This window comes from Meles meles, chromosome 4 (genome assembly GCF_922984935.1).
Source record: "Meles meles chromosome 4, mMelMel3.1 paternal haplotype, whole genome shotgun sequence".
In the NCBI taxonomy this organism is placed as follows: Eukaryota; Metazoa; Chordata; class Mammalia; order Carnivora; family Mustelidae; genus Meles; species Meles meles.
Window position 1 is genome coordinate 162,443,608 of NC_060069.1, and position 27,382 is coordinate 162,470,989.

At 65.5% G+C, this 27,382-nt stretch overlaps 1 protein-coding gene across 1 annotated transcript; it reads left to right on the forward strand.

Moving 5' to 3' along the window:
* The first annotated feature begins 338 nt into the window (after nucleotides 1–338).
* PDXK (pyridoxal kinase) lies at nucleotides 339–26,057 on the forward strand. The gene is made up of 11 exons (XM_046001764.1): nucleotides 339–570; nucleotides 11,182–11,236; nucleotides 16,736–16,840; nucleotides 17,334–17,417; nucleotides 18,351–18,397; nucleotides 19,015–19,100; nucleotides 19,961–20,006; nucleotides 21,022–21,133; nucleotides 21,605–21,741; nucleotides 23,105–23,171; nucleotides 23,443–26,057. The coding sequence occupies exons 1-11, from the start codon at nucleotides 484–486 to the stop codon at nucleotides 23,553–23,555; spliced, it is 939 nt and encodes a 312-aa protein (XP_045857720.1). The 5' UTR covers nucleotides 339–483; the 3' UTR covers nucleotides 23,556–26,057.
* The last annotated feature ends 1,325 nt before the right edge of the window (nucleotides 26,058–27,382 follow it).

The window sequence follows — 27,382 nt, forward strand, 5'->3', positions numbered from 1 at the left end:
GGGTCCCCAAGGGTGACATGGCACCGCGGAGAGGTCCGCCGCCAGGCCGCTGCGGGGGTGGGGGTGGGGGTGGGGGCAGGGGCAGGGCGGGCGCCGGCCGGGGCTTCCCCGCGGGGCGGCGTTGGGGCCGGAAGGACTGCGCCCGGCGCTGCCGAGGGGTGCACGGCGGGGGGCGGGGGGCGGGCGCGCGAGGAGGGGGCGGGGCCCGCGGAAGCCCCGCCCGCCCGCCTCCGCCCCCGCGCCGAGCGGGCCCGCGCTTCCCGGCCGTGCTGAGGTCACCGGGAGGCGGCCTGCCCCGAGCCGCGCCGCGCCGAACCCAGCCGCGCCGAACCGAGCCGAGCCGAGCCGCGCCGCGCCGCGCCGAACCGAGCCGAGCCGAGCCGAGCCGAGCCGAACCGAGCCGAGCCGAGCCGCGCCGAGCCGAGCCGAGCCGAGCCGAGCCGAGCCCCGCGGGCGGCGGACACGCGCGGCGCCGGGCCCGGCATGGAGGCGGAGTGCCGGGTGCTCTCCATCCAGAGCCACGTCGTCCGCGGCTACGTGGGCAACCGCGCGGCCACGTTCCCGCTGCAGGTAGGCGCCGCCGGACCCCAGCCCCCGCCCCGGCCCGGCCGCCCGGCCCGCGGAGCCGCGGCGCCCTGCTCCCCGCCCTGCCTGCTGCGGCTCCCGGGGCCGGGCGACCGGGGCGGCCTCCTGCCCTGTCGCGGGGGCGCGGGACGCGGGGCGGGCGGGTGCTGGCCGCGCACCTCGGGGCCGCCGAGCCGCCGGGCGGAGTCCGGCTCCCGCCTCCGGGGACTCTTCCGGGTCGCGGGCCGGGGCGGCGTGCGGGGCTGCGACGGAGGAGCCCCGGACACGGACTCGGGCCCCTGCCCCTGGGCTTCAGAAGCGGCTTTTCAAGTGCTGTAGAGCCTCGACTTCCTGTGGGGCTTGCTGCCGCCTCCCGGCTTGCCCCTGGGGGGTCTCCCAGGCCGGGAGCCCGCTGCTCCGTGCCGCAGCCCCAAGGTGACGGCTGGGTGTCGCGGCGAGGGCCAGGCGGGGGCCTGGATGCCAGCGCAGAGGCAATACGGGGTAGGCGCACACCCTGCGTGTTTGCCCAGCGGGACTGCTGCGTGTCACAGCAAGGTCGTGGCTCTCTGGACCGCCCACCTTGGCCTCTTGTCCCTGGCCGGCGCCCCCAGGGCAAGAAGCCCCTGGCTCCTCGAGAAGGGGGAGCTCTGATTTGGGGAGGGTTGTGTGGCCACGCTCCCTGGGGTGGTCCTGTGCTTGGGGACAGAGGTGCAGGGTCTGTGCAGCAGGGGCCCCTCTGGAAGGCAGGACCAGGAAAGGCTCTTGAGAACAGCGTCATCTTGCTGTCCCCGTGAGAGGAGCAGCCATTGGCCTTCTTGGCCAAGGAGTCGTGGGCGCTGCCCTTGGCAGAGGTGTGCGGGGCCCCTGCTGGCTTCCCTGTGTCCTGTGCCCAGTTCCTCCTCACTGTCCAGCCGCACACACTCCCTTGTTTCTCCCTGCACTGGGCAGACCGCTCCCCTCCTCGGCTCACCTGGGTCCCCTTGTTCCTAGCTGCGGTTCTTACCTGGGATTTCTCTACTGCCCGGCATCCTCACCCGTGTGCCGGGGCCGAGGGACAGAGGCTGGGGGTCCTGTCATCTCCTTCCCGCCTGTCGTGGGGCTGGAGGGGCTCTTCCTCTGATGCGACCCATCCCAGCACTTCTTCTAGGCTGGCGAGGCCCAGGAGGCGTAGGGCAGGGGTCTCCGAAGGCAGGAGGCTCTCTTCCACTCGGAGCTCAGCTGCTTCATCTGTACAGTGGGCATGATGCCTGCTCCTGGGTCGTTTTAGGGCCAGGGAGATGGGGCGTGTGAACGTCCCTCGGAGGTGCTGGCCACTGAGTGAGGTGGGCCAGCGTGCCTGGGGCGCTGTGCTCACCCCCCAGCGTGCAGGAGCACCGGGCAGGGTTGGCACAGAAGTGTGTCTGGGCCGTCTCGTGGAAGCCGGGACCTCTGCCGGGAGGGGATGTGGGTTGGCTTTTCAGTTCTTACCTGTGAGTGTCTTTTGCCCTAATTTCCTTCTCTTCCTGCTGATTACCGAAATAAGTTACAGTGTTGGGGGATGGACAGGGCTGAGGAGGGGAGAAAGCCAGGGGTGGTGGTCCTCCGGACATGCTCCCCACTGAGCTAGACCCAGACAGGCGGTGTCCGCGTGTTCGGCGGCTCAGGCGGTAGCGTCTGTGGCCTCAGTTCTGGAGGCTGGTGTCAGCACGGCTGCCTCCCCCCGAGCGGCGTCTGCGTGGCGTGTGGATGGTGGGGTCACCTGGCTCCTCTGCGCGTCCCTGTGTCCTCACCTCTTTTCTGGAGGGGACAGGGGTCAGAGTGCATCGCAGCGACCCTGGTGACCCCGTGCTGCCTTAAGTACCGCTTTAAAGATTCTGTCTCCAAACACCGTCACGTTCTGAGTGGCTGAAGGCCAGGGTTTCAGCATAGGAATTTGGGGAATACAGTTCGGCCTATAAAAAGAACAATTTCCAGAAGTTTCTTAGTTCACTGCCCACACGCTGCTTCCTTGAGCAGAGTCTCGGTTTCCTATCAGCCTGCAAGTGCTTGCTTTGGCCCGGGTTCCTTAGCTCTGGGAGGATCAAACCCTTAACACTGTGGCGGGGGTGGGCTGTTTGCTACACCCCCCCCCACCGCGCCCCCCAGTCTGGGCCCAAGTCAGTCAGAGCCAAGCAGGGAGAGGGTGGGGATGGCCGCGAACTGACCTCAGACCAGCCTCGGCACAGGATGGGCTGGGTTGGCCAGAGCCTGCTATAGCCGTGGGGCCCCGCACGTGCACTTTCCAGCAGGGGGTCGGAGGGGAAGCATCCCAGAGCGCCCAGAGTTGCGCTCAGTGGGGGGTACGTTCTCAGGCTGGTCGATGGGGTAGAGCTAGACAAAGGCACACTGTGCACGCAGCTGAGTGTGGGAAGAGAACTTAGGGGCAGCAGAAGCCGGGCTCTGGAGAAGCCCCTGTGGGGACTGGCCCGCTGTCCCTTTGTCTCGGATCTCAGGCTCAGGGACTGCGCACCGCGGGCCGAGCCTTTCCAGCCCTGGCGTGTACAGGGAGAGCGGTGCTCCCTGCGCTCCTGGCCCGCAGACAGGGCCGGGCTCCCCGGTGAGTGTGGCGCAGACACGTGCTGGCCGGTGGGAGGCCTGTGAGGCTCAGTTTCAGGGATTCTGGTTCCCAGACTGCCTCGTGCCAGGTCCCCAAAGCACACCGCTTGCCGCCTCAAGCACGCAGCCCGTGAGCCGCCGCCCTCCCAGGGCAGAGAAGGATGTCAGACCAGAGAGAGAGGAGCGGAACCTTGACCCTGGTTTTGAGTTTGGCTTTCAGGCTCAGTCCAAAGTATGTTCTAGTGACCGGCGACAGAGACATGAGAGCATGGGGCGGGATGATCCCATGTTTGCAGAGCGAGGACAGTAAGGGCTGGCTCGCGGCCTGCACGGCCCTGCCGGTGGAGAGAGGGCTGCCAAGTCTAGGGCGGACAGGCCAGCGATGCATCGGGGACGCCTTTCTGTGCACGGCTCGGCCTTCCTGCTGCTCCGGCCTTCGATTCTGGGGCCCGGAGAGAGCAGGGGAGGATCGAGGGCGGGAGATGAAGCGGGCCTCTGGCGCCAGAGGCGGGTGGGACGGCCTCCTCTCGGGAACTGGAAACGGGAAGTTCCCTCGAGCCGGCTGCCCGTGTGTCAGCAGCGCTCCCCTGGGAGAGGGGAGCACCCAGAAGCCCCCAGGTGGCCACACCACCTGCTCCTGGGCTCTGGCGGTGAGGGTACAGCAGACCTCGAGGCTTGGGGTGGTGTCAGTGTCCTGGGGCCGCTCTCCCCGGGGCTGCAGAGGGCAGCATCAAAACCACAGAGATTCTCTCGCCGTGCGGGGGGCCAGAAGCTGAAGTCTGGGGGGTGGCGGGGCCGCCCGCCCTCCGAGGGCTCCGGGGGAGGGGCCTTCCATGCTCGGACAGGGATGATCTCTGTGCTGGGGTGGGGATGTCACTGCAGGCTTACAGCGGAGAGGCGCAGCCTTAGGGGGGCCCCTCAGTAGCCTGGAGATTCTGGCGGGGTCCCTCGCCTCACGCCCATTTAATCCCGTGTCTGGGTCTTCGTTACAGGGTGGGGACAGCGGGAGTCGTTTGTTTCCAGCTTTTCACCTTCAGGAACCCCTGGAGCCTCAAGGTGCCCTTGTTGAGAGGCAGATCTTTCCGTTTTTTCCTGAGCATCCCGGCGGCAGAATCGCACTTGACAGATTCTAGAAGAAGGTCATCCTTGAAAGACAGGGTTTTCGCCCTGACGTTGTTCGCGGGGATGCGTGTACTTGGCACACGGTGCCAGACCGCTGACATGAGGGAGTGCCGCGGCGTCCTGCCCGACGTGGACGTCCACTTCCCTGGAGGCGGTGTGCTGGGTCTGGAGCAGGTCCAGGCATGTTCTGGAATGTTCCTTCGTGCCCCAGGACACGTAGCCCTGCTTGCTTCACACCCTGCCTCCTGCGGGGATTCCCGTTTCCCGCCTCCGCAAGTCCCGGCCGATGGGAATGTGTGTTAGTCGTGCAGCCGGTGTATGGCTTCCGGTCTCTCCGGGAAGGTCCAGAATTGCTCAGTTTCTTGATTTCCTAACCGTCTTCCTTGCTTCCGGACTGAGGTTTCTGTTACTCCTCTTTGTCATGGAGAAAGCCAGGACGTAATTGGTCCCGTTTTCTGGTCTTTTCCTCACCGTGTCTGTGTGCGCGCGTGATGAGTATGTGTGTGCGTGTGTGTGTGTGTGTGTGTGCGTGTGTGTGCGTGTGATGAGTATGTATGTGTGCGTCCATGTGTGATGAGTAGTGGGCGTGCGTGTGTGCTGTGCTCCGAGTGGGGTTCTGGCTTCTGTTTGAGTGACTGGGCCTCACGGGGTCTGGGGTCGCACCCTCTGTGCCGTCTGGGAGGGGAGGGTACGTCTGTGCGCAGGGGGCTCACATGACGTGGGGGCTGTCGGCTTTGTGGCTCATGGGCTTGGTTGTCCCTGGGGCACGCCGGTGTGGGACGCTGACCTAGAACCAGCCGGTTCTGAGCACACAGGGGTGTGGACGAGTGACATCGAGGAACAGAATCACTGACGGGGTCTTAAGGGGGCAGGCGGGGGGTCCCAGCCCCACGATAACATCCTGTGGCTGGCCAGGGGGCAGTGCGTCTCCTCCTGCCCTCCCAGAGCAGTCGCCCTATTCCCCGTCTAGACCCAGGGTGTTGCTGGGAGCTCAGGGTGAGGCGCCCCATTTGGGGTTTTGTAGCGCAGTCCGGCCCCCAGCAGAAGACCACTGGCTCCCGGACCGTGTGCGGGGCCTGGCAGGGGGCCGTGGTCCTGGCCCCGAGCGCTGGGAGCCTGGAAGTTGGGGCACGGGGTGTGCCGGGAGCAGGGCAGGGATCTCGGGGGTCCAGGGCTGTGACGGCCGAGGCAGAGGGGTGCGTGCACATGGGCAGGGATGGCCACGGGACTGAAGGCCGGCTGCAGGGCTGTTTCCAGCAGAAGCGCCCGTCGGAGGTCGGAGGACAGTGGACGTGGGTCGGGTGGAGCTGAACCGCAGGGGCGAGTAGTCCCAGGGTGTGGACGGGACCCCGGCTCTCAGCCCCGAGGCTGGCCCGGAGGTCAGCAGTCACGTGACGCTCCGGCATCCACTCTTTCCTGTTTCTGACTTCCTGCGGCAGTGGCTACGGATCTTGCAAAACACAAGCCGTAGAGAGGATAGTGAAGACGGTGACCCCTCCCCCGAGGGACCAGGATGGTCTGGGCAGGGTGGGGGAGCCGCGCTGGAATTTTCCAGAGCCTCCCGGCTTTCGCTGCTGGGAGTGCTCTGCGCCCCCGCCCGCGCGCTGCTGCGTTAATGACCGTGTCTCGTTGGCTGTCAGCAGAGTGGGTTGAAGCTGCGGCAGCGAGGGGCTCCGGCCGTGGAGAGCGTGCGTCACCCGCCCGGGGCCCCCGGGGTGCAGCCGCCCTCAGGAAGGGCCCCGGCGCTGCGTGGGGGCCCAGGGTGGCAGCTGTGCAGGTCAGGACGCAGGGCTTGGTGGCTTGGTGGCCTGCCGGCGCCCCGGCTGTCCTCGCTCGCTGCTGGAGGCTGCACGCCGCGTCGGAGCATCTGAAAGCCCCCCTCCCCCTCCCCTGAGGAATCACTGCAGATGTGTGACCCCCCCCCCCCCCCCGCACGCAGAGAGCTCACTGGAGGCATGGGGAGGGGGCAGCCCCTCGGCCTTCTCTTGGCAGGACACGGGGTGCTTCTGTGGACACAGCCACAGCCCCAGCCTCTGGCAGGTGGAGGGACCCTTGTGCGGGCCGGTGCCCAGCCCTGGCACTTCGCCAGAAATGCCTCCAGTTGGGGCCGGCCGGGAACCTCAGTGGTTTGCTCGAGCCTGAGATGCTTGTCACGGCGGCGTGGCCGTGGTTCCATGGTCCGGGAGCCGCCAGCTTTCCACTAGCTGCCTGATGACGGAGCGGGCTTTGTTGTGGGGCTGCTTGGCTGAGGCTCCGGGGTTTTTTCTGAGATAGGAGCGGGTTTGCTGGTGGAGCCCGGGCCCCGGGCTTTGGCCGCGCCAGCCGTCGTCCCGAGGCACGCAGGATGGTGGACGCAGGAAGGCCAGGGGCTCCTGGCCTCCCAGGGGGCTGGTGGCCACTGGCTGGGCAGTGCTGGGAGGAGGGGGCTCTTTGGGGGGGGGTCCCTTTCCTGTGGCCGGGCTTTTCTCTCTTTCTTTCTCGAAGGATCTGCTGCATCTTTCGCTGCGTGCTGCTGGCGTGCTGGTGGATGTTATGGAAAGTGGGGGGGTGGCGGAGGCTGGTTCCAGTGTGTGTGCCCGTTGCCGTGGTGACCACACCATCCGTGCGGGCGGAAGAGGTGTGGCGGCCGTGGCCTCCCTTATGTGGGATCCCGACCTAGTCCAGCCTCTGGGAGCGGCTCGTGGTGAGAGGCGGTGACGTCATTAGGGAGGGCTGAGGCTGGGCGAGTGTTACATTCGTTCTTCATGTGACTCGTGTGGGTTCTGTGACTCCGGCCTTCGTAACAGTCCCACACCAGGCGGTCTCCTGCTCTGCTCAGCACCTGCCCCGAGGCGGCCGGCGCTGGGACCCCTTCCCCCGCCGGAGGCCAAAGGCCCTTCTGCTCCTCCACACGGACACCTGCTTCTGCCGCGCGCCTGCAGGGAGAGTGGCCTCACCTGAGAGACCCCCGTCCGAGGTGCCGCCCGCACTCAGATGGCGCTGTGCGGGGTGTCCCCAGGGGCTGTGGGCTCTCAGGCTCACCGTGGAACCATGTGACTCGCACGGAGCACGCACAGAGGCAGGGCTGTCCCAGACCAATGGAGAGGGTGGACCTGTCTCTCCGCAGAGCCCATGGGGCACAAGGGACTCCTCCCACCAAACGGGACTCACGTGAAGTCTGTCCGGGGCAGGAATTTGGGTGTGGGCCACACACGGAGCAGGTGGGGAGCGTGGACAGGGGGTGGGGGGACTCAGGGGCTCCCAGGGCGTCCAGACAGGGCCCGGACTCCTGGACCAAGTACCGACCTGTGTCTGGCTCTGCAGGGGCCGCGGGAGAGGTGCAGGTGCAGCGAGGTCCAGCCCAGGAGTGGGGACCTGAGTGGGAGGATTTACTAGGTGTTAACAGGGGACCACTGTCCCCCGCTGTCCTGGACGTCACGGTCGCCGCTTCCCTTTCACAGACGGCTTCCATGGGGGCCCGTTTCCACTAAAGCGGGAAACCCGCAGAGGATGCTTTCCCGGAAAAACCGCTGGCACGCACGCAGGCCGCTCGTCTGAGCTTGGTGGAGCCGCAAAAGCTTGCGGGGAGCGCGGGGTGCCCCTCGCTTTCGGCCGCGCCAGCTTCCACCCAGTATCCAAGGCCGCCAGCTCCCAGAAAGTGCGGGAAACCTTCCTTCCGAGCGTGGCCACACCTGCCACCTTCCCTAAGCAGCTGCGCGGGAAGCCAGGAGGGGCGCCGGCCTTCGGGGGCGTGTGGGGTCGGGCTCTGCATGGGTGTGCGCCCCCTGGACTGGCCTCACCCAGTGGTCGGCCCGCACCTGCGCAGTGGCGTGCCCGCACTGGTACATGCCCTGCGCGCAGCATGTGCACTGAGTAAGAAGCCGTGTCCTGTGCCGCTCTTGAAGTGGAAAAGCAGGCCCTGGTCCGGAAGCAGGAAGTAGGGATCAGTGTCGTGGCTTCAGGGGATTAATTATCAGCACAGCCAGCAGCAGTGAGTGAGTGGGTCGTTGGCCAGTGCAGAGCTGTGTCTGTGGCCTTGATGAGAATTCTGGGGAGTCTGAAGCCGCACCGGCGGGCGGGGCACGGGAGGCTGCTTGTGAGGCACTCACTCTGGCCAGTTCAACCGCAGAGGTTCATGGGCCGCCGATTCGTATTTTCTTTCTTCGAGTTCTTGTAACACCCTCTCAGATGCTTAAATATTTCAGAGAGGCGTGGTGGATCCAGGTCACAGGTGCGTGGCTCGGTGAGCGACCACAGAGGGAGCTCATCTGTGGACCCTCCCCGGGCAGCGGGACTGGGAGCAGCACCCAGATGCCCACTCGCCTCCCCCTGCTGCCCGAGGCCGCTCCAGAGCACCAGAGTGGTGGGGCAGGTCTCTGAAGGTTCGGGGGAGACTGGAGGGGGGTGGGGGGTGTTGGGTGAGTAAGGGAAGAGGCTGGGAAGTCACCGGTGTGCAGGAGAGGGAGGGGATGGCCAGAGACTGGCCACCCACAACCCTTGGTGTCTGCTCTCCCTGTGTCTCCCGCACACTGTCCAGTCTCTCTCCTTTGTCTCTGCACCCCTCCCACTGCCTCCCCCTCCGCCGTCTTCCGGGGACGCCGACCCACCCCATGCGGCGCCTCTGCGGGAGCTGAGGTCTCAGTGTCCCCGTGCCCTGTGCAGTATCGGTGCGTCTCCAGAGTGTCGAAATCTCTCACCCACTGGGTCCCCCATCCTGTCCTTCTGGACCAGTGTCGTAAAAGGCTCCTTTGTTCTTGTTTTCCTGGGGTTGGCAAGGGAGAAAGTCCAAAGGTCAGTGGGCCAGCGACAGGCGCACTCAGTTCATGGCGGTGTTAAGGTCCGAGGCCTCTTCCCCTGGGGTAACCTCTGCCCCCATCAGCCGCCGGGGTCAGGGGGCTTGGATGTCACACGTTCCCTCACGGTGGCTGTCTTGGCCCTTCTCTTGGTGCCTCCCCGGGGTCCCACTGCCTGTGTGTGGCTTGTGTGGTTGGGGACTCCCGGCAGCCTGTGGGCAGCCTCGGCCCTACACGTGAACTGAGACCCAGCCAGGGTGGGAGGGCACAGAGGGGAGATGCTGCAGCCATTGGGTCCTGGAGGGCCGGCGGTCAGCGTGCAGAGGAGCCCTGGGGCGGCAGGGGGTGGGTGTGATGTAGCGGGGAGCACCGACGGGAGCACTGAGGAGGGGGAGGAGACAGGATCCTTCCAGGCTGACAGGCCCCGCCCCTTGGTGGCCTCACACAGGCAGGTGCAGGCTGCTGGTGCAACCCCAGCCGGAGCTGTGCGCAGGGACAGAGAGGGTCAAGGAGGGCTGCGCTTCCCCAGGAAAGGGTGACACGGAGACTTGAAGAGGTCACGTTGGTGGCCTGGGCAGGACCCGGCGGGGGTGACGGGAAGCCGGCAGAGACGGGGAGACAGGTGCCACTGCTGGGTAAGCGCGTGCCTCTGGGTTTCCAGGCAAGACGGTTGGTGGTGCCACGCTGGTCCCCGCGGGGGTGGGGGGTCCTGCTCTGGCCTGGTGAGGCCCGTCCCTGTCCCTGTCCCGGCTGTAGGTCCTCTCTCAGTGCAGGAGCCAGGGCCCACCCCGCTCTCAACAGAAGCGGAATCCGGATTAAACATCTGTCCTGACGTGGGGTCACGTGGCTCCAAGGTCAGGGCTGGCCGTGAGCCTGTTTGGGCTTGAAGTGCCCCCCAGACAGGTTGTGGTTGGAGCCCGAGTGTGAGCCTGACACCCCGCCCCCCCAGCTGCCTCATTCACACGGGTTTGGGGGGGGAGACCTGAGCAAGCCCCCCACCCCGGGCCAATGGACCTGGGGCCCCACCCCGGCTCCTGCTGGGGCCTGCCTGGTTCCCACAGGTCTGGAGGTCACAGCAGGGCCCTGGTGCGCTGCTCACACTCGTTAGGCTTTGGTTCGGTCCTGGGTGTCTGGGCCTCGCCTCGTGGCTTTACCCTCACCACGAGCCCCAGAGGCCTTTGTGCCGTGCCGGCAGACTTCCTCAGGCAGCCGGCTCTGCGGAGGGACGAGGAGGGACGCGGGGGCCGCCCCGAGAGCTGTCGGGGTCCGTGCAGCAGGGCCCTGGGCCTGGGTCTGTGAGCAGCGATGCCAGCCAGGGGCCGCCGGAAGGTCAGGGGCGGGAGGCCGGAGGGGGAGAGGGCGGCGTAGGACACGACGGCTGAGGGCTGGGCCGGGCTGTGTCCCGACACCCACCCGCTCTGACCGCCGAGGGTTGCAGGAAGGGCCCCACAGAGGACGTGGCTCGTGCCCCGGGGGCTCTGCGGCAGCCTGCGTCGTGTTCCCTGCACGAGTCCGTGCCTGCCTGTTGCACGTGCGGAAACGGGAAGGGTGAGCCGAAGGGAGGATGTGTCTGGCCTGGCCGCTTCGCCCACCCACATTGGCTTGCGGACGCATCCCCGCCGTTTTGGACGTACCTTGGTTGAAGAAGGAGCTCTTGCTTTGCACAAACTTCCTTTTTCACTCTGTGGCACCTGGCGCCTGTGTGCGGTCACCTGCCCCCTGTGCCATGGGCGCGTGCCCGACCCCCGGCCCCGAGGTGCCCCCTCGCAGCAGGGGGCCCCGCACGTGAGAGCCAGGCTCCTGGGGACGGAACAGCCAGCCGCGCTGTGCCGTGGGGAGCCCTGGGCACTGCCCCCCCAGAGGGGCGCTGGCCTTGAATCCACATCCTTGAAGCAAAGAGGACCTCACAGCCCTCCCTCCGGGTCTGGAGACGGACGCCTCGCTGTCGCGCACTTGGGGGCCTTTTCACTTGGCAGGATTTCCAGAGGCTCAGCGCTCCAGGCGGCGGTGCCCCCGCGTGCTCCCAGCCGCGGCCCCTCACCAGCACACACGGCCCCCAAAGTCCTTGCGTTGAGCCCAGCCCGGGGGAGCCTCCTGCCTGCCCCCGGCGCCCTGGCTCTCTCACAGCCGGTCCTTTTCTGTCTTGCAGGTTTTGGGATTCGAGGTGGATGCGCTGAACTCCGTCCAGTTTTCCAACCACACAGGTAAGGTGCTGTTGGCCTGAGAGTCACCGAAAGCGGGAGCAGGGGTGCACGGGAAAGGGCCATGAGAAATCTGGGGACCCCACGCCTCGTCTGACGGTCAGGAGCTGGAGGCAGGGGCCGCCCAGCACATGCGGGGTGCAGGGGGCTGCGGTGTAGCCTGGCCTTGGGTGCAGACGCTGCATTTGAGTCTCGGCCTGGCTGCTTGAAGCTGAGTGCCCCGGGGCAGGTTAGGGGAGCCTCCCGGCACCCCGGTCTCCTCTGTGAGATGGGGACCTGTTCCTAGCACCTGCTGCCGGGCCGAGCCCCCTTCCAGGTGCCACCGCGGGCCCTGAGCCAGACCCCATGTGTGCACATGCCCCTGGGGGACACGGAGTGGATCCGGATTTTTCTCTGTTTGAAACCAGCACCTGGGGAACTGGCATGGTGCTGCTTGTCCGAGTGCAGGGGACACAGCGACTCCTGTGCACAGAGGCTTTGAAACGGAACTGCTAACTCAAGGACACGTGAGGGACACCACCCTCGGAGAGGCCTCGGGTCGTGGGGACAAGGTTCCTGAGCCCACTCCCCCACCGGCTGACCCCATGGCCCCGGGAGCCGCCTGCCGTGTGACCCCACGGTGCCGTAGAGGCAGGGGCGTGAGGCCACTGTCCTCCTGGAACCATCCCAGCATCGTCCCCGCTGCAGTGACTCTGCAGACGGAACGGGCAGCACAGAACGTTCTAGCGTCAGGCTGGATGCCCACCCCCTGGGGCCCGGCCCACACGCCAGGAAAGAGTCTGTGCCGCTCCTGGTGCAGCTTTTCTCGGAAGGGACGGGGTGCCGTGAGCCGTGGACGGAGGGGAAGACGTTGGGATTCAGAAGAAATCAGTTCTCGCCGAAAGCCCTTCCCTGACTTGCTTTGCCGGGTGCTGTGAAATTTGGAGAAGCCCCAGGAAGTTGAAGTCGGTTCAGCGAACTTCCCCAAGTCCCGCAGGTTCTCCTGGCTGTTCTCACCACCTGTGTTTCTGTTTGTTTAAGTAAATGAGCCAGACTGGCAGGGCCGCCCGGTGCTGGGATTAATTTGGCCGAACATCACACGGCGCCGTAATCAGCCTCAGTTCGGTGGAAGTCAAGGCCCTGCTGCTTCTGCCCAGGTCCCAGGGGGAGGGGCTTCTGGGGCCTTCGGCAGCGTGCTGCCTCCTGGGCTCGCAGAACCTCCTCCGTGCTGGACGGACGGTCACGAGGGGCCTCAGACCCGCCCCGGAAGAGGGGGTTGAAGACAGACCCCGAGTGCATCCCGCCGCAGGTGCAGGGGCTGGTTAGGGTCCCGGGGGGGCTCCCCGGGGTTCGTGGCAGGGACCCCACTCCGGCCTCCAGGTGCCGGGCAGACCTGCCTGGTGAGGGGACCCCTCGGGCAACTCCCGGGCAGCAGGGACGCCGAGCACCCCCAACTTGGACTCGACAGGGTGGTCTGTGCAGCCAGATCCCGAGGCCCAGGGCTTTGGACCCGGAAATATTTAGGTTCCTTTTTTTCCCCTCCCCCCCTCTCTGTCTCTTTTTTAAAAAGACAGATGAAGAGAGTGTGTGCAAAGTCAGGGAGCGGGGCAGGAGGAGAGGAGGGAGAATCTTGTTTGTGTTTTTTTTTTTTAAGATTTTATTCATTTATTTATTTGACAGAGAGAGATCACAGGTAGGCAGAGAGGCAGGCAGAGAGAGGAGGAAGCAGGCTCCCCGCTGAGGGGAGAGCCCAGTGTGGGGCTCGATCCCAGGACCCTGGGATCATGACCTGAGCCAAAGGCAGAGGCTTTAACCCACAGAGCATCCAGGGGCCCCTTATTTTTTTTTTAAGATTTTATGTATTTATTTGAAAGAGAGCACATGCAGGGGGAGGGGCAGAGAGAGAGACAAGCGGACTCCCTGCTGCGCACAGAGCCCGGCATGGGGTTCAGTCTCCCAACCGAGACCATGACCTGAGCTGAAGTCACGAGTTGGATGGTCAACTGACCAAACCACCTGGGTGCCCCGTTTTTACCTTTTTATTTAAATTTTTTTAAGATTTACTTTATTTGAGAGTGAGCAGAGGGAGAGGGAGGGAGAGAATCCCAAGCAGACTCCCCACTGAGCGTAGAGCCCGACACGGGGCTCGATATCACGCCCCTGAGATCATGACCTGAGCGGAAACCAAGAGTCCGATGCTTCACTGACCACGCCCCACACACACCCCGTTGCCTCTCTGTAAGGAGAACCGAGGCACTCACGGCGAACAAGTACCATTTACATGGGGAGAAAGTCACCGCACCACCTGTCCCCGTCCATGAGCGTCCTAGCCCCGCACCGCGTTGCTCTCGCTGTCCAACGGGCCTCACTGTGGTGTCCTCTCCACCGTCGGTTCTGCTGTGCACTCGGTGCTCGGCTCACACCATGCGTGACCGGCTGGGACACTTCCACCCTCTATTGGCACCCTGCTCGACAAGCGGGCCCGTGGATCGCACACGGGGCCCCTGAGCAGCTCCTGGTCACTGATGAGGCCTGCGAACGCGGCTGCCCACACTGCTTGTGTCCCGGGGTCGGGCCAGCGGAGGGGCGCTGCCAGCGGCCCTGTCCCCATGTACACCGCGCTGCAAGCAGCCACCCACCCGCTCTCCCGGGCACAATGCCCTTCTGTTTCTAAATATCCTCTTTCTTAGCATATTTATGTGCCGTCGAGTGGGTTCACGTGGTGAAGCATGGGATTGTGCAGTTGCCCACACCCATGGGGGAGCGTCTTCCCTGCCCCGCTGGGAACCGCAGCACAGCAGCTCCCCGCCCTCCCCCTGGCCCTCCTCCTGAGCGCTGGACCGCTCACGTCCGAGGGTCTGAAGATTCCGGATAAACGATCACATGACAGGCGACCTTAAGTGGCGTCTTCCGTGGAGCCACATGTCCTCCAGGCTCGCCCACGTGGTCACGCGTGCCCGTGCGTCACTCCTGTGCGCGGCCGGTGACAGTCCATCCCGGTGTGGGTGGACACACTTGCCTCCCGTGTCCGTCCGTTGATGGGCACGGTTTATGGGGCACGGCCGTTAGGCGTGGTGCTCCCGGCTCCTGGGGAGCTCCATCGGTGAAGCATCTCTTGTTTTCAGCTCAGGTCATGGCCTCAGGGTCGTGAGATCGAGCCCCGCGTCGGGCTCTGCACTCAGCACGGAGTCTGCTTGAGAGTCTCTCCCTCTTGCCCACCCTGCTCAGATAAACAAATCTTCGAAAGAATGAATGCTGCTCTTCTGAACAACTTTTGCACATGTTTCTGGGACGCGTTCGCGTTCTCGCGGCGGATAGACCCGGAGCACCCTTGCTGGGTCAGTGACCTGGTTTGCTCGTGTGAAGGTCAGCTGCACCCTTTCTGGCCCTGCCACACAGTCGAGGGTTCGTCCTCATCAGGGCGTCCGACGTGACTCGTCTTCACCTTCCACGTTCCAGCCGACCTAGTGGTGGGAGCCAGGCCTGTCAGAACACGAAATTCAGCCAAGCACATCCGCAGATCTCATTGGTTGTGTGAGATGAGTCACGAATCGGGCAGCACCCCATCCAGCGAGCAGAGGGGAGCTCCACCAAGCTGAGCCAAGGAGCAGTTTTTATTGATTGTAGAGAAGGAGCGGGAGGGATTGCAGGGGGAGGAGCAGAGGGAGAGAAAATCCCAAGCAGACCCCTCACTGACCGTGGAGCCCGACGCGGGGCTCGATCTCACGACGCTGAGATTGTGACCTGAGCTGACACCGAGAGTCAGAGGCTTGATGGACACAGTCCCCAGGTGCCCCCGAATGAAAGGCTTCTGAAGGCAGAAGCCTTCGCTTGGGTAAGGCCGAAAAGCAGAAATGGCCGTAGATCGGGGTATCTGGGGGCTCCATCGGTGAAGCGACTGCCTTCAGCTCAGGTCGTGATCTTGTGGTCCTGGGGTCCAGCCCCGCGCTGAGCAGGGAGCCTGCTTCTCCCTCTGCCTCTGCCCCTCCCCCTGCTTGTGTGCTCGCTCGCGCTCTGTCAAATACATAAAATCTTACAAAAAAAGAAAAGAACTGGCCACGGCTTGAGGCTGGGGAGGCTCGGTCCCGGGTGAGCAGGTTCTGGGCAGTAGGGCTGGCACGGGTGGGAAATAACCAGGCCTGGCCCCTCCTGTGCCCGCGCCCCATGAAAGCAGCAGAGACCGCGTGTAAAGGACGGGGCTCGACGGAGGTCCAGCAGAACTGGAGGTTTGAGAACGGACGCCGAAAGTGGAATTTCACAGAATTCTCACAAGTCTGAATTACTTTTGTTCCCCCAACCACGTGAAGACACAAAAACTCACTCTCAGCCTGGAGGCCAGATGCCCCCCCGCCCCCCCTGGGTCCAGGTTTCTCACGTTTGCTGTGGGTAAGGATCGGCCGGGGCCTTGCTAAACCCGAGTGCCGGCCTCCCCGCAAACACAGGCACGCTGGCTGGGCCGGGCCTGAGAATCTGCACTTCGGCTGACCGCCCCCCCACCCCGGGGTCGCTGGTGCCGCCAGGCTCAGAGACCCCGCTGGGAGAGGGAGGGTGATGTGCCTTGGAGGAGGGAGGCTTTGGGAGCTCCAGGGTTAGAGGGACATTCCTAGGGGTTAACGATAGCCGCAGTGTGCTGGGGCCCCGGGACCACCCCCAGACCTGGCAGTTTGCTAGGGCACCTCCCGGGGCTCAGCAGAAGGGCTGAATCAGCCCAGGCCAACAGCCCATGGGGAGAAGGCAGGCACCAGGCCCACAGTCCAGAGCCGCCGGGACCACATTCTCACGGGTGAGCTGCAGGGTGTCCATGATGGGGCCCCAGCCCTCAGCCTGCGGGGCAGGGGTCCTCCTCCATGGCAGGGGCGTCCCCTAGGCTTCCTGCTGGCAGCATCCTTCCTGCCTGTGTGCCTGGAGTGAGCTCGTCATCCCTCTGCCTGTCCCCCCGGGCACCTGGTAGGGCCAAGAACCCAGGTCATAGCTGGCTCTGGGTCAGATTGCGCCCCGATACTGGCTCTGGGTGCAGCTTGGTCTTGCGGGGCTGAGGTGGCAGGGTGTGACGGGCCCTGCCTGCCAGGGTGCCCGGTAACAGGCCTGGGCCCTTCAGCCTGGACGGGGAAATGTGCATAACAGAGGGAGCCGCCCACGCCCCCCTCTGTGCCTCATGGACTCGGGGAAGGCACACAGCCAGCTTGGAGAGCTGACCGTCCCCGTGGTCCCGCGTGGGTTCCAGAGGGCGTGGGCAGTGGGCAGGGGCCTCTGGTGTCAGCAGGAACCACTCCGGGTAGCACACAAGCCCGGAGCACTTGCGGGGGGCCGTGAGGCTGATGGCGTCGGGGCAGGGGGCCCCCTGGAGCTTGGCACCTGGATATTCTCGGGCCTTGTGTCGCTCCCAGGGAGAGCACTGTCCCCCGGCGTCATCGAGGGCGAGGGAGCCACGGTCTGGGCCGTGGGGGGCGATTGGGTCAGGCCGTGTGTTGTGCACGTGCCCCGGGGGTCAGGGCGCTGAACGTCGGCTCTCCCCACCCACAGGCTACGCGCACTGGAAGGGTCAAGTGCTGAACTCAGATGAGCTCCACGAGCTCTACGAGGGTCTGCAGCTGAACGGTGTGAACAAGTATGACTACGTGCTCACGGGTGAGTCCCCGGGAGCCGGGGCTGGGCTCATTCCCGGTCCGCCTCCCTCCAGGACGGGTGGCCTGGCCGTCCGGATGACCGCTGGGCCCCGCAGCAGGACCGCAGGGTGCCTGGGAGGGGTGGGGTGCGACCACCAGGTCTGCCGCGGCCTGCCCCCCACCCCATGTTGGTTCCTTAGTCAAGTTTACGGTGAAGTACCTGTTTGCATTTACCTGTGTCGTTAGACGTAACGTGCTTATTCTCGAACTCGGGAAACACGACAGGAGGGACGTGTTCCTGTCCACCTCTCACTCACAGCTTCTGTTCACGTAGCCCTTGGCGTTTCTTCTGGGAAATGCCCAGTGTCCCCTCAGGGACCGCAGACGTGGGGACACTTGGTCTGAGCCCTGCCCGCCGTTCCGTGGAGAACGGATTTGAGGGCGCTCTGTTGCCTCGGGCCCGGGCGGTTGACGTGACCCTTCTGTTCTGTGTGGCGCGGGTTTCCCTCCCAAAGGTTACACGAGGGACAAGTCCTTCCTGGCCTCGGTGGTGGACATCGTGCGGGAGCTGAAGAAGCAGAACTCCAAGCTGGTGTACGGTACGTGCTGGGCCGTCACCTTCTCTAACCTGCGGGTCGCACCTGCGGCCCTTGGACGGGGGGCTCAGCCTCCTGGTGCCCCTCCTTCCCCGGCCACCTCCCCGGCCCATAAGCTCGGAACATGCTGGGCATGCAGGGGCACGTGCCTTCAGGGCTCTGGAAAGGGTTCAGAACGTCTCCGTCGGCGTGGGGACAGTTGTGGGAAGTGGGTGACCGACGGGCGGTAATCCGTGTCTGCACGTGAGGGCTGGAGCGGCCGGACGTGGTTGGGGTGCGTGTGGCCGCTGTTGGGCCTAGAGAGGACGGCGGAGAGTGTGGGTGTCCCGGTGGGTCTGTCTACTGAGCGGGGACGTGGAGTGAGGCTGAGGCGCGTGCTGGCCGGCCGGTCCCTAGCCCCAGGCCGCCACTCCAGTTCCTAGGGTGTCCGCCAACCAGCGACCTCTCCTGCCAAGGGACGTGGACGATCTGGACTGCTCTCCCTCCCTGGCATTCAGACCAGCACAGCCCGGGCTCCGCGGGGTCTTGCCACCTGTGGGACACTAACTGCATCCAGGAGGGGACGCCAGTGCCCTGACGTATGGGCCCCTCCAGGGGAGCAGGAGCCGGGTTTCGGGGACCCACATCGTGCGACACCTGTGTCTTCCTGTCAGTTCCGTCGTGGAGATGGGGCCTTCCCGGGGTGCGGGTGCAGACGAACGGGGTGCTGTTCCACGTCCCCCTCTCAGAAAAGGCGCGACGAGGGTCAGAAACCCGAGCACTCCGTCGTCTGGGACGACAAAACACAGTGGCAGGGGACAAGGCGAGCGAAGGAAGGAGGCCGTGTGTTCCAGGCTGTTAGCCGCGGACGTGAAGTTTAACACAGAAAGGAACGTGAGGGGCGCTCATCCTCCGGGTAAGGCGTTTTGCTGACCGATGCCGTCTCTGTCTCCACAGTGTGCGACCCGGTGATGGGCGACGAATGGAACGGCCAAGGCTCCATGGTTAGTCCTCACGTGTGGGAGCCCACACATAGCACCCTGCGCGCGGCCCGTGTCCTCCCTGCCCGGAGGCAAGGGTTGGCGGGCGGGGTTTCCCGTGAAGGACCAGAGAGCAGGTCTCTGGGGCCCTAGGTCCCCGCCGTATCAGAAAGCAGCCGCCGGCCTCCAGCGGGCTCAGTTGGGGAAGCATGTGGCCCTTGATCTCGGGGTCGTGAGTTCAAGTCCCATGTTGGGTGGAGAGATGACGTAACAGTAAAATTTTCAAGAAAAAGCCACATTTTGCAAAGGAACAGACACGGCCATCTCGCAGTAGAAGTCCACGCGTGGACACCAAAATTTGAATTTCCTATAACTCCCGTGTGTCACACGTGTTCTCAGTACTGCCCTGGCTTCCCGACCTCACGTCATGTAGAGAGGTGGGGGCGGTGGGGGAGGCGGGTTCCCACCGGCGAGAATCAGCCTGTGGCCCCCGAGAGGGAGGGACGGCGGGGGTCAGCCCGTCCTGTAGCGCCCCTGTCGTGGGCCCCCACCGGGACCGGGGGCTCCTCTGCAAACACGCTCCGGTCCCGCTTCCTCCTCCTGGGTGCGTCAGCCCGTGTGCCTTGTCGCCCTCCCCTCAGTACGTGCCCGAGGACCTCCTTCCGGTTTACAGAGAGAAGGTCGTGCCGCTTGCGGACATCATAACCCCCAACCAGTTCGAGGCCGAGTGAGTAACTTGGAGCCACTGTGGCTCTCACTCCGCCCCGTGGGGCTGGCGGGTCCGGCCACCAAGCCTCCCCTCTCTCCTCGGACGGCCCGGCCTCAGGGCGGAGCAGAGATCTGGCCAGGGCGGGGGGCGGGCCGTTCACCCCCGAGGCACCCCAGCCCGACAAGGGCCGTGGGCGGTCATTTCACCGCATGTCCTGGGATCGTGCTGACCCGCAGCCGGGTTCCTGAGCAGCAGGACAGGGGAGGAGCTGAGGCCCGTGAGTGTGACACAGGCCCCGGGCGGAGACCCCCCTCACCCCTGATGCTGGGGACCACTTGGGTGCTCTGAAGCCCACGTCCCAGTCTCTGGGTGGGACTAAAAGGAACTGGTTGGGTCCTCGCGGTAGTGAGCTTCCCAGGGTCTCTTGGGTCATGGGGTCCACCTGAAGAAGGGCCAGTCGGGGGGGGGGGGACGAGTGGGGCCTGGTGCTGCGGGGTGTCTGCGTACTCGTCGGTGCCACGGTGCGTCTCCGAGGCTGCTTTTCGGAGGAGGGGTGGGGGGGCCCGGGGTGCCTGACCTGGCCCACCCGTCCCCGCGAGAGCACTGCATCAGTCACCTGCCGTATGCATTTCGCGTTTTGACTTTCCGTGGACGTCGGTCACAGTCACGGGCCACAGAGGGGCCTGTGTGGCTGTCCCTTGCTGTGTTAAATTTTACTCTTGGCGGGTCCTTGGCACGTCGCGGCGGCGGCCGGGTTTGTGACGGCCAGCAGGCGCGAGCCACTGCGGGAGGGAGGCGTTACGCACCCCCCGCAGCTCTGGGGGTGTTTCCGGCGGGACCCAGAGAAGCAGGGCGTCACCCGTGCCCACTGTTTGCAGGTTATTGAGCGGCAGAAAGATCCACAGTCAGGAAGAAGCCTTGTTGGTAAGACCTCCCGAGGCTGGCTTGGGACGGGGGCACCGGGCGTGGTGGGGAGGGGATAGCCGAGTGCCCTGGGGATGAGTGATGGGCACCCGGGGGGTGCCAGCAGGGGCTGCGGGACGTGTCGTGAAGTCCCCACGAGCCCCTGTGTTGGTCACGGCAGTTGCAGTGTGGGTCTGGGCTTGGGTGACCCCGTGGCTGGCTCTGCTCACGGCGGCGGTGCCTAGAGCGTCCTGGGGGGTCCTGGGGCGGCCCGAACAGAGCCGCAGGCCGGGGGCCGAGATCGCAGTCACCCTCTCTGGGGTCCCGGGAGATCAGGGCGATGGCATGCACTTTGGGTCTGACCGTGCGGGGAGCGCGTCCCTTGGGGGTACCCAGCACCTCGTGGCCCCGTCTGGCCTCTGTCTCAGTGCCCCCTGTCCCCACCGAGGATGGTGCACGCCACAGCCAGTCCCATGCCGGCAGCCTTGTGCTCGGCTGTGTGGACGCAGTTTCCAGAACAGGAGACTGCGACCTGCCAAGGCCAAGGCCAGGGTGCGCACGTCTGTCCTGGGGAGACACAGTGCGGTGCACGGCGGCCCCAGTGTGTCCTGTGGGCTCACTGTGCGCCCTGAGCCGGGACCCGTGTGCGCCCGGCGGGGTCAGCAGGGGCCAGCAGGAGGGTGCACGCGGCCGGACGTGGGGAGTCAGTGTGCACACGCGCGTGCGGTGCCGTCACGTCTGTGTGTGTGCAGGCATGGGGGTCTGTGTGTGCACGGGAGACTCGTCGCGGGGTGTCGGCTCGCATATCCGGGGTGCGCTGACACGGGGCCAGGGGGCAGCACGTCCGGGGCCTGCGACAGAGCCCGGCCCGCCCAGGTCTCCAGCAACCCATAGCAGGTGGGCGTCCCGGCGGCTCAGCCGAGATGCCCCCACCCCCGGGGGGACGAGCCCCTTCCCTGAGATGAGCGCGACCCGCCGGTTCTCCGCTGGGTTTTCATCCTGAGACGTGTGCGGACGCACCCCTGTGGCCCGGCAGGTCATGGACGAGCTGCACGCCATGGGCCCGGACACGGTGGTCATCACCAGCTCCAACCTGCCGTCCCCGAGGGGCAGCGACTACCTGATCGCGCTGGGGAGCCAGAGGATTCGTGAGTCCTGGGGGGCCCCTCACTGATTGTGCGAATGCCGCCGGGTTCGCGTTCCCTGCACACCGTCAGCGCGACACACCAGGGCAGGTCACACTCGCCGCCGCAGAGAGCACGGGGCCTCCTCGCTGCTCCCCCCGTGTCTGTGGGAGAGCGTACCCCCTGCACCCCCACACACGCCCACTTCAGTAAGCTCACGTCCCCGTGGCCGTGGACACCCTCCTTGCTCCCTGGCCGTGGCTCTGCCCGTGTCCTGTCACAGGAGCCATGCTCTCCCCCCACCCCGCCATCCTGCTGGGGCTTCCGGTAACCACCGTCTTCCCCGGGACAGGGCGTCTGCCCCAGTGAGCCCCTGAGAGGTGACGCTGCCAGGGGAGGCGTGGGGAGGGGGGACAGCCAGTTCCCAGACCCGAGGGGCTGGTCCTCTGCTGGCCCAGGGTCTGCGAGCCCATAGGCCGCGCTGCTCTCCCGCAGGGAACCCCGACGGCACCGTGGCGGCAGAGCGCATCCGCATGGACATGCACAAGGTCGACGCGGTCTTCGTGGGCACCGGGGACCTCTTCGCTGCCATGCTCCTGGCGTGGACACACAAACACCCCAGCAACCTCAAGGTCAGCGGGCCAGCCCCCTCCCTGCCCCAGCGGGGACGGTCTGAGCGCCGCGGGGGCTTCAACAGCAGGACCGCGGACACCACGCTGTTGTGGGCCGGTGCGGTTCCGGGGCAGTGCTGAGCCACACGGGGTCCGGGGGGTGAGCCGGGGCCTGGGAGGGGTCAGTGTGGCCTCAGGGAGTGTGTAACTAGGAGCCTCTCGCAGGGGAGCAGCCCGTCAGCGCTCGCGCTGAAATACCATGGCCGCAGCCACTCAATAGACCCAGAGGCTGGGAGCCCCCTCGGAGGGCCGGGGACAGGGCTGCGAAGCCAGACTTGCAAAGAGGCTCTTTCTTGCTGGGAGTCGTCTGTGTGTCTGTCTCCAACCGGCTCCCCACACTGCGTGCGAACGTCCACAAGCACGAGCGTGTAGGGGGAAGCCGCCTGGCACAGCCTGGGCTGGGCAAGGGGGCGGTTGCTGCTCACCTGGTAGGACGGGGGACCCGGTGTGCACGAGGCCATCCCGGCCGCTGGCCCCATCTGCTTACTCCGGAGTGTGCACGGGACGGCAGCAGCGAGGGCTGCTTGAGAGGAAGCGCCTCGTCTATGCGGGGCCTCCGGAGGACAGGGAAGCTTCGAGTTGGAATCTGGACGTGGGTTCCCCAAAGCTGTCTGTCCTGGGCACTGGGAGGGACCTGTCTCCCCTGGGGGGTGGGGGCGCACACCCTCCCGGTCAGTCCCCGTCCTGAAACGCAGGGCTTAGGCAGAGCTAAGCTGTGTAAGCTAAGCTTCCCATCACACGATGCTGTGATGGGAAGTCCTTGTGTCCTGTGCCTGACCGGTGCCCCCGCCCACACCCCCAGGGACGAGGGTGAGCACAGACCCGCTGTTTTAGTTGGCCCCGTGGGCGTTCCGTCTGGTACGGGCACTTTGGCCAGCGGGTGCCCAGTGGAGGCCTTGCTGCTGGGCCGCCTAAGGCCACATCCACGCTTGGCGCCACCCTGGGTCCTGGAATTGGGCAGGAGGGCGTCCACTCACGCTCTCAGCCCCCGCTAAGCCCTGAGTCTTTGACTTTGAGATGCCAGCAAGCAATGGCCTTAGCCAGCTTCGGGGGACCTCCTTTCCTAAGGCTCTGCCGGTCCCCGAGTACAGGAGCCAGAGGGAGGCAGTTAATTGCGGTGCGGCAGCATTTGCCCAGCTCTCCGGGATCTTGGTCGCAGGGGTCACCCCGCCCAGGGTGGGGAGCGTGTGATGGTAAAGCCGGTACCCTGGGGACTCGGGGCGGAGACAGCGCTTGAGGATGGGGAAGACCCCATCCGGGCTCAGGCGTCACGGGCGTGGGGGAGCCGCAGGCTGTGTGTGTCCCACACCCCCCTCGCCCACAGGTGGCCTGTGAGAAGACGGTGTCCGCCATGCACCACGTCCTGCAGAGAACCATCACATGCGCAAAAGGTATGTCCTGGCCAGGCCCGTGGGCGTGCGCGGCGGCTGGCGCTGAGCGCGGAGGCAGGGAGCGGGAAGGACAGCAGCTGCGCCCCTCTGGTGTGGGGTCCCCCGGGCTCCTGCCACCACCGCTGGCCGTCGCTCAGAGGCAGGGACTTGCCTGAGGGGTGCGAGCTGGGGATGGGAGCTCCAGGGGGTGATGCGGGCTGTCAGGGCTTGGGCAGGGTGTGGGGGGACGTCAGGGTAGCTCTGTCCCCGTCACTGACGCTTTGTCCCGCAGCCCAGGCCGTGGGAGGGCTGAAGCCCAGCCCGGCGCAGCTGGAGCTGAGGATGGTCCAGAGCAAAAAGGACATCGAGAACCCGGAGATCGTGGTCCAGGCCACGGTGCTGTGAGGCCCCTGGGCCGCCCCCGCCCCCCCGACACACGGCGTGTGGTGTCTCCCTTGTCGTCCCGTGAACATGTAGCGTCTGCCTTAGAGCTGTGACTGAAACTTGGTCTCTTTTTCTTTCGTGAGTGTCCAGCATCCACCGGTCTTAATTGTGAAAACGTGCTGGTCGTGCTTTTCAGGAGTAACGAAGCAATCACAGAAATCTGTAATTTGGGGAACGCAGCTCCCCACGGCTCTCCTGGCTCAGGGCGCCGTGTGTCCCGACCCAAGTGGCCTAGGGCTGTGGAAGCCCAGGCTGTGTGTGTCCCCGAGGAACCCTTGGGTTTTAACCATTTGCGCCTGGAAGGGTCTTGCCAAATCTCCGTGTCGTCTTTCTGGCGACCCTCTCTGCTCCTACTTCAGACGTCTTGGTTGTCACCTAGCTGTTGGGGAGGTCGCCAGGGAAGTGTGTCCGTGGGGACAGTTTAACACCAGCTGGCCCGGCGCGCACAGGCACCGTGCAGTCACACTGGGGGCACCTTTCCAGGACCCTGAACGTTCAGGTTGGTCTGCGTGTGTCACGCCCATCTGTGGGACCAGGGACCTGCTGGTTGACCTGACGAAGACAAGGAAAGGTCCGGTGGGTTGGGGACGGCTTGTGGGAGGACCAGCACACTGTGTTCCCTGGTCAGTGACACGGCAGGTCGAGTATACCCTGTGTGTGTCCCGTTGCCGGGAACAGGTGTGTCGCGCACGGGGCCAGTGCAGAGACAGGTGCAGGAGGGAGAGACAGGCCCCTCCCCGCTTGCCTCTGCCTCCTGTGGCAGCCGGATGCTGGGAGCCAGAGGCGGGTCGAAGAGCCGGGGGCAGCTGTGCCCGGTCCGCACGGGGAGGGTGTTGGACCCCAGGGAGGGGCTGGGCGCAGTGCCGGAGAAGTGGCTCCCAGTAGCCGCCCACGGAGGCCACAGCCTAGGCCTGGGCACCCGGCTGGTTGTCTGCTGCGGGGGCCGCCTGTCTGGCCCCACTTGGCCCAGAATTTTGAGGACCCCCAGGTGTGGCTGCGAGGAGGGAGGCGTGCCCGTCCTGTAGACTCGGCCTGCCTCGGTCGGAGCTCCCGGCCCCGAGCCCCCATCCCTGTGTGTGTGCAGAGGTCCTCCTCTCCTAGGAGCCCACAGCCTGCACGATCGGGGGGTGGGGACAGATGGCAGGCCCGCCCCGGGGAACCCCCTTGCCTACGTCCCACAGGCAGGTCCTGTCCCACAGCCCACACCCCGCGCTGCGGCGGTTTCCCGTGACCTCCAAAACCACTGCCACCCCTCGGCGTGGGGTTCTCCACTCCGGTGAGGACGCCCCGAAACAAAAGCCAGCCTCCATGTTCCATCCGCTTTTCTTCTTCCCTGTCCGTCCACGACCTGAGTGTCCTCGCTCGCGCACCAGTGCCCGGCCGCTGTGCGCGGGCTCGGTGGTTTGCGGCTCCCGTGGCGGGCGCGGGTCAGGGCATGTGTCCCTGTCCTGTGTCCTGGTTCTGAGGACCGGGCTCTGCTTAGCCCTGGGGCAGAGCCCGGCCGCCTGTCACTGCCAAGCAGAGCTGGGGAGGTGGCCACGCCACCAGCCAGCAAAGGAAGGTCTTTTCCCCTCTTTTCTAATACCGGGAGCGCAGGTGAGATGGGAAGGATCCTGAGTGTGTGTCTGCCTGCAGTGCAGTGGCAGAAAAGCCTCTGCACCGCTACGGTGGGGGCTGGAGGGACTCGCTGGGTCCGTTCGGTGGCCTTGGGGAGCCCCCGGCAAACACTGTCCGTCTCCCTGTTCACCTTTTATTTCAGAGGCTCAGCCTTTGTATCCCACTCAATTCCTTCAGCGGTACTATATGCACAAAGCCTCCTGCCCCCTCATCAGCTTTCTCGCGGGGTCCCGGGCGTGTTCCTCTGTCCCTCTGACTCTGAAGCCCCAAGCACTGGGAGAGGTGGTGTCCTGTGCCCTCGGCACCCAGCAGCAGGAACCGGGTATCCTGAGAGCCTCTGCAGAGCACGGGACTCCTGTAGAAACGGTGTCCGGTTCCATCGGCTTCCGTGGGAGACCGTGCAACCCTCCAGCTCCCAGCAAGGTGTGTGTGTCCCATGCTGCTGCTGAGCCCGTGCGATTCTGGGCTCCGTCCTCCGTGCACGCAGAGCCCCCGGCTTGTCGTGCTTACGATTTCCCATCCAGAAGTGCACGTGGTCATTAGCAGTGGTGTTTTTATACAGGTTGGGTCCAGATTAGAATTAATCTTTGTTTCTACTTTCCATAGTTTAGTAACACGCAAAGTAATAACTATATATTTTAAGATGAGAAATGTATTGGTGTTAAATCGCCTGCTTATGACCAGATTACAGATTTCAGTAGTTTTTCAAAGCTTCTGTAGACCTTAAAGATGAATTATAAAATACCCTTTTTTTAAAAACATTTTCAGATCATTGCCAAGTCCTGCTGAGGTGATCGTGTTAATCTGCATTATTTTTGTAATACATGTCAGCAGTGGTAAAATCGATACTTTGTTGTCTTCTTCTTAAACTTGTTGCAACCAGTTTTTTTAAAATGTTGTCCGGCTTTACGATGGACTGAGCGTGGTTTGCCGAAACCAACCCGGCGACTAAGCAGAGGGTGATTTCCACGTTCAGCCAGAGGCCAGAGGGCGCTGCCCGCACCGTGGCCCGGTCCGGTGCAGGTGTGCGAGCCCCTCCCATCTCCGGCATCCGGGAGGGGTGGCGCTGTGTGCCGGAGGCGGTGGGTGGGCTCTGGCGTCACTGCATGTCTCCAGGCCACTCCCGACTCTGCCTGGTCTCCTTGCTTGACCTGTGCGCTGCTGGCTGGAATGGGCCGCGAAGGAGGTGCCGGCGTTCCGGCTGCTGGGCCGGGGCCTTGAGCAAGCCCTTCTTCCCTCGTCCTTCGGCCTTTGATGGGGCCGCCCGCCCGCGGCTTGCGGCCACACCTGCCTGCATCAGCCGCCTGCGAGCGCTCTGTGCCCGCACCAGAACAGCGGGCGGTCCCTGTCCTGTCCTGCCTGCGGGGTGCCCGGGCGTCCCTCAAGCACAGCTCCCGTGGGACGGGGTTTTGACGACGGGAGATCAGGGAAGGAAGTTGGGTGCGCAGAGGGGATCCCGCAGGGTGTGGGCTCTGCCTCAGGTGGGAGCCATGCGGCCCCAGACTCTGCCCACCGGGGGTCGCGGCTGCTGAGCCCCCGTGCTCCCCGCCCGCCGCCAGGCTGCAGGGTCCCTCCTCGCCCGGTCCCCGCAGCTCTCGGCGCTCCCCTTCCCTGCGGAGCCGCTGCAGCTCTGGGACGCCCGGTCCGGGGCGCCAGGCCGGGAGCCTCGCGCTTGGGTCTGGAGGGTCTGGAGGGACGACCCTCCCCCAGGGCACCACCTTCCTTTCTGCCCAGGCCGCGGGTCGGGCTGGACGCCTGCCGCTCAGGAGCACAGCGGCCGTGTGTCCGCGCTGCGGTCGCTGGGCGGTCGGCGGTCGGGGGTCTGCGGCCGAGAGGCGGCCCGAAGCCCCGCGCGTGTCCGGCCCTCGCGGCGGCGGCCCTGCACCTGTAGCCTCCGCCGGCAGGGGGCGGGTGAGCGGGGCCGGGGGCCGCGTCGGCGCCTGCGCACCTCACCCGCCCTGTAGGGGGCGCGTCTTCCGCGGCCCGCGCGGGACTCGGCTCCCTCGGGGCCGGGCTGCTCGTGCGCATGCGTGCCGGGCTCGCCGGCGACGGGACGCGGGGCCGACCTCGGGCCCCCGCCGGAGCGCTGCGGGCTCCGGCCCGACGGCTTCTTCCCGGGGCGGGCGGGCGGCTCCGAAGCTGCGGGGCCCCGAGCCCTGGGCGCGTCCGGC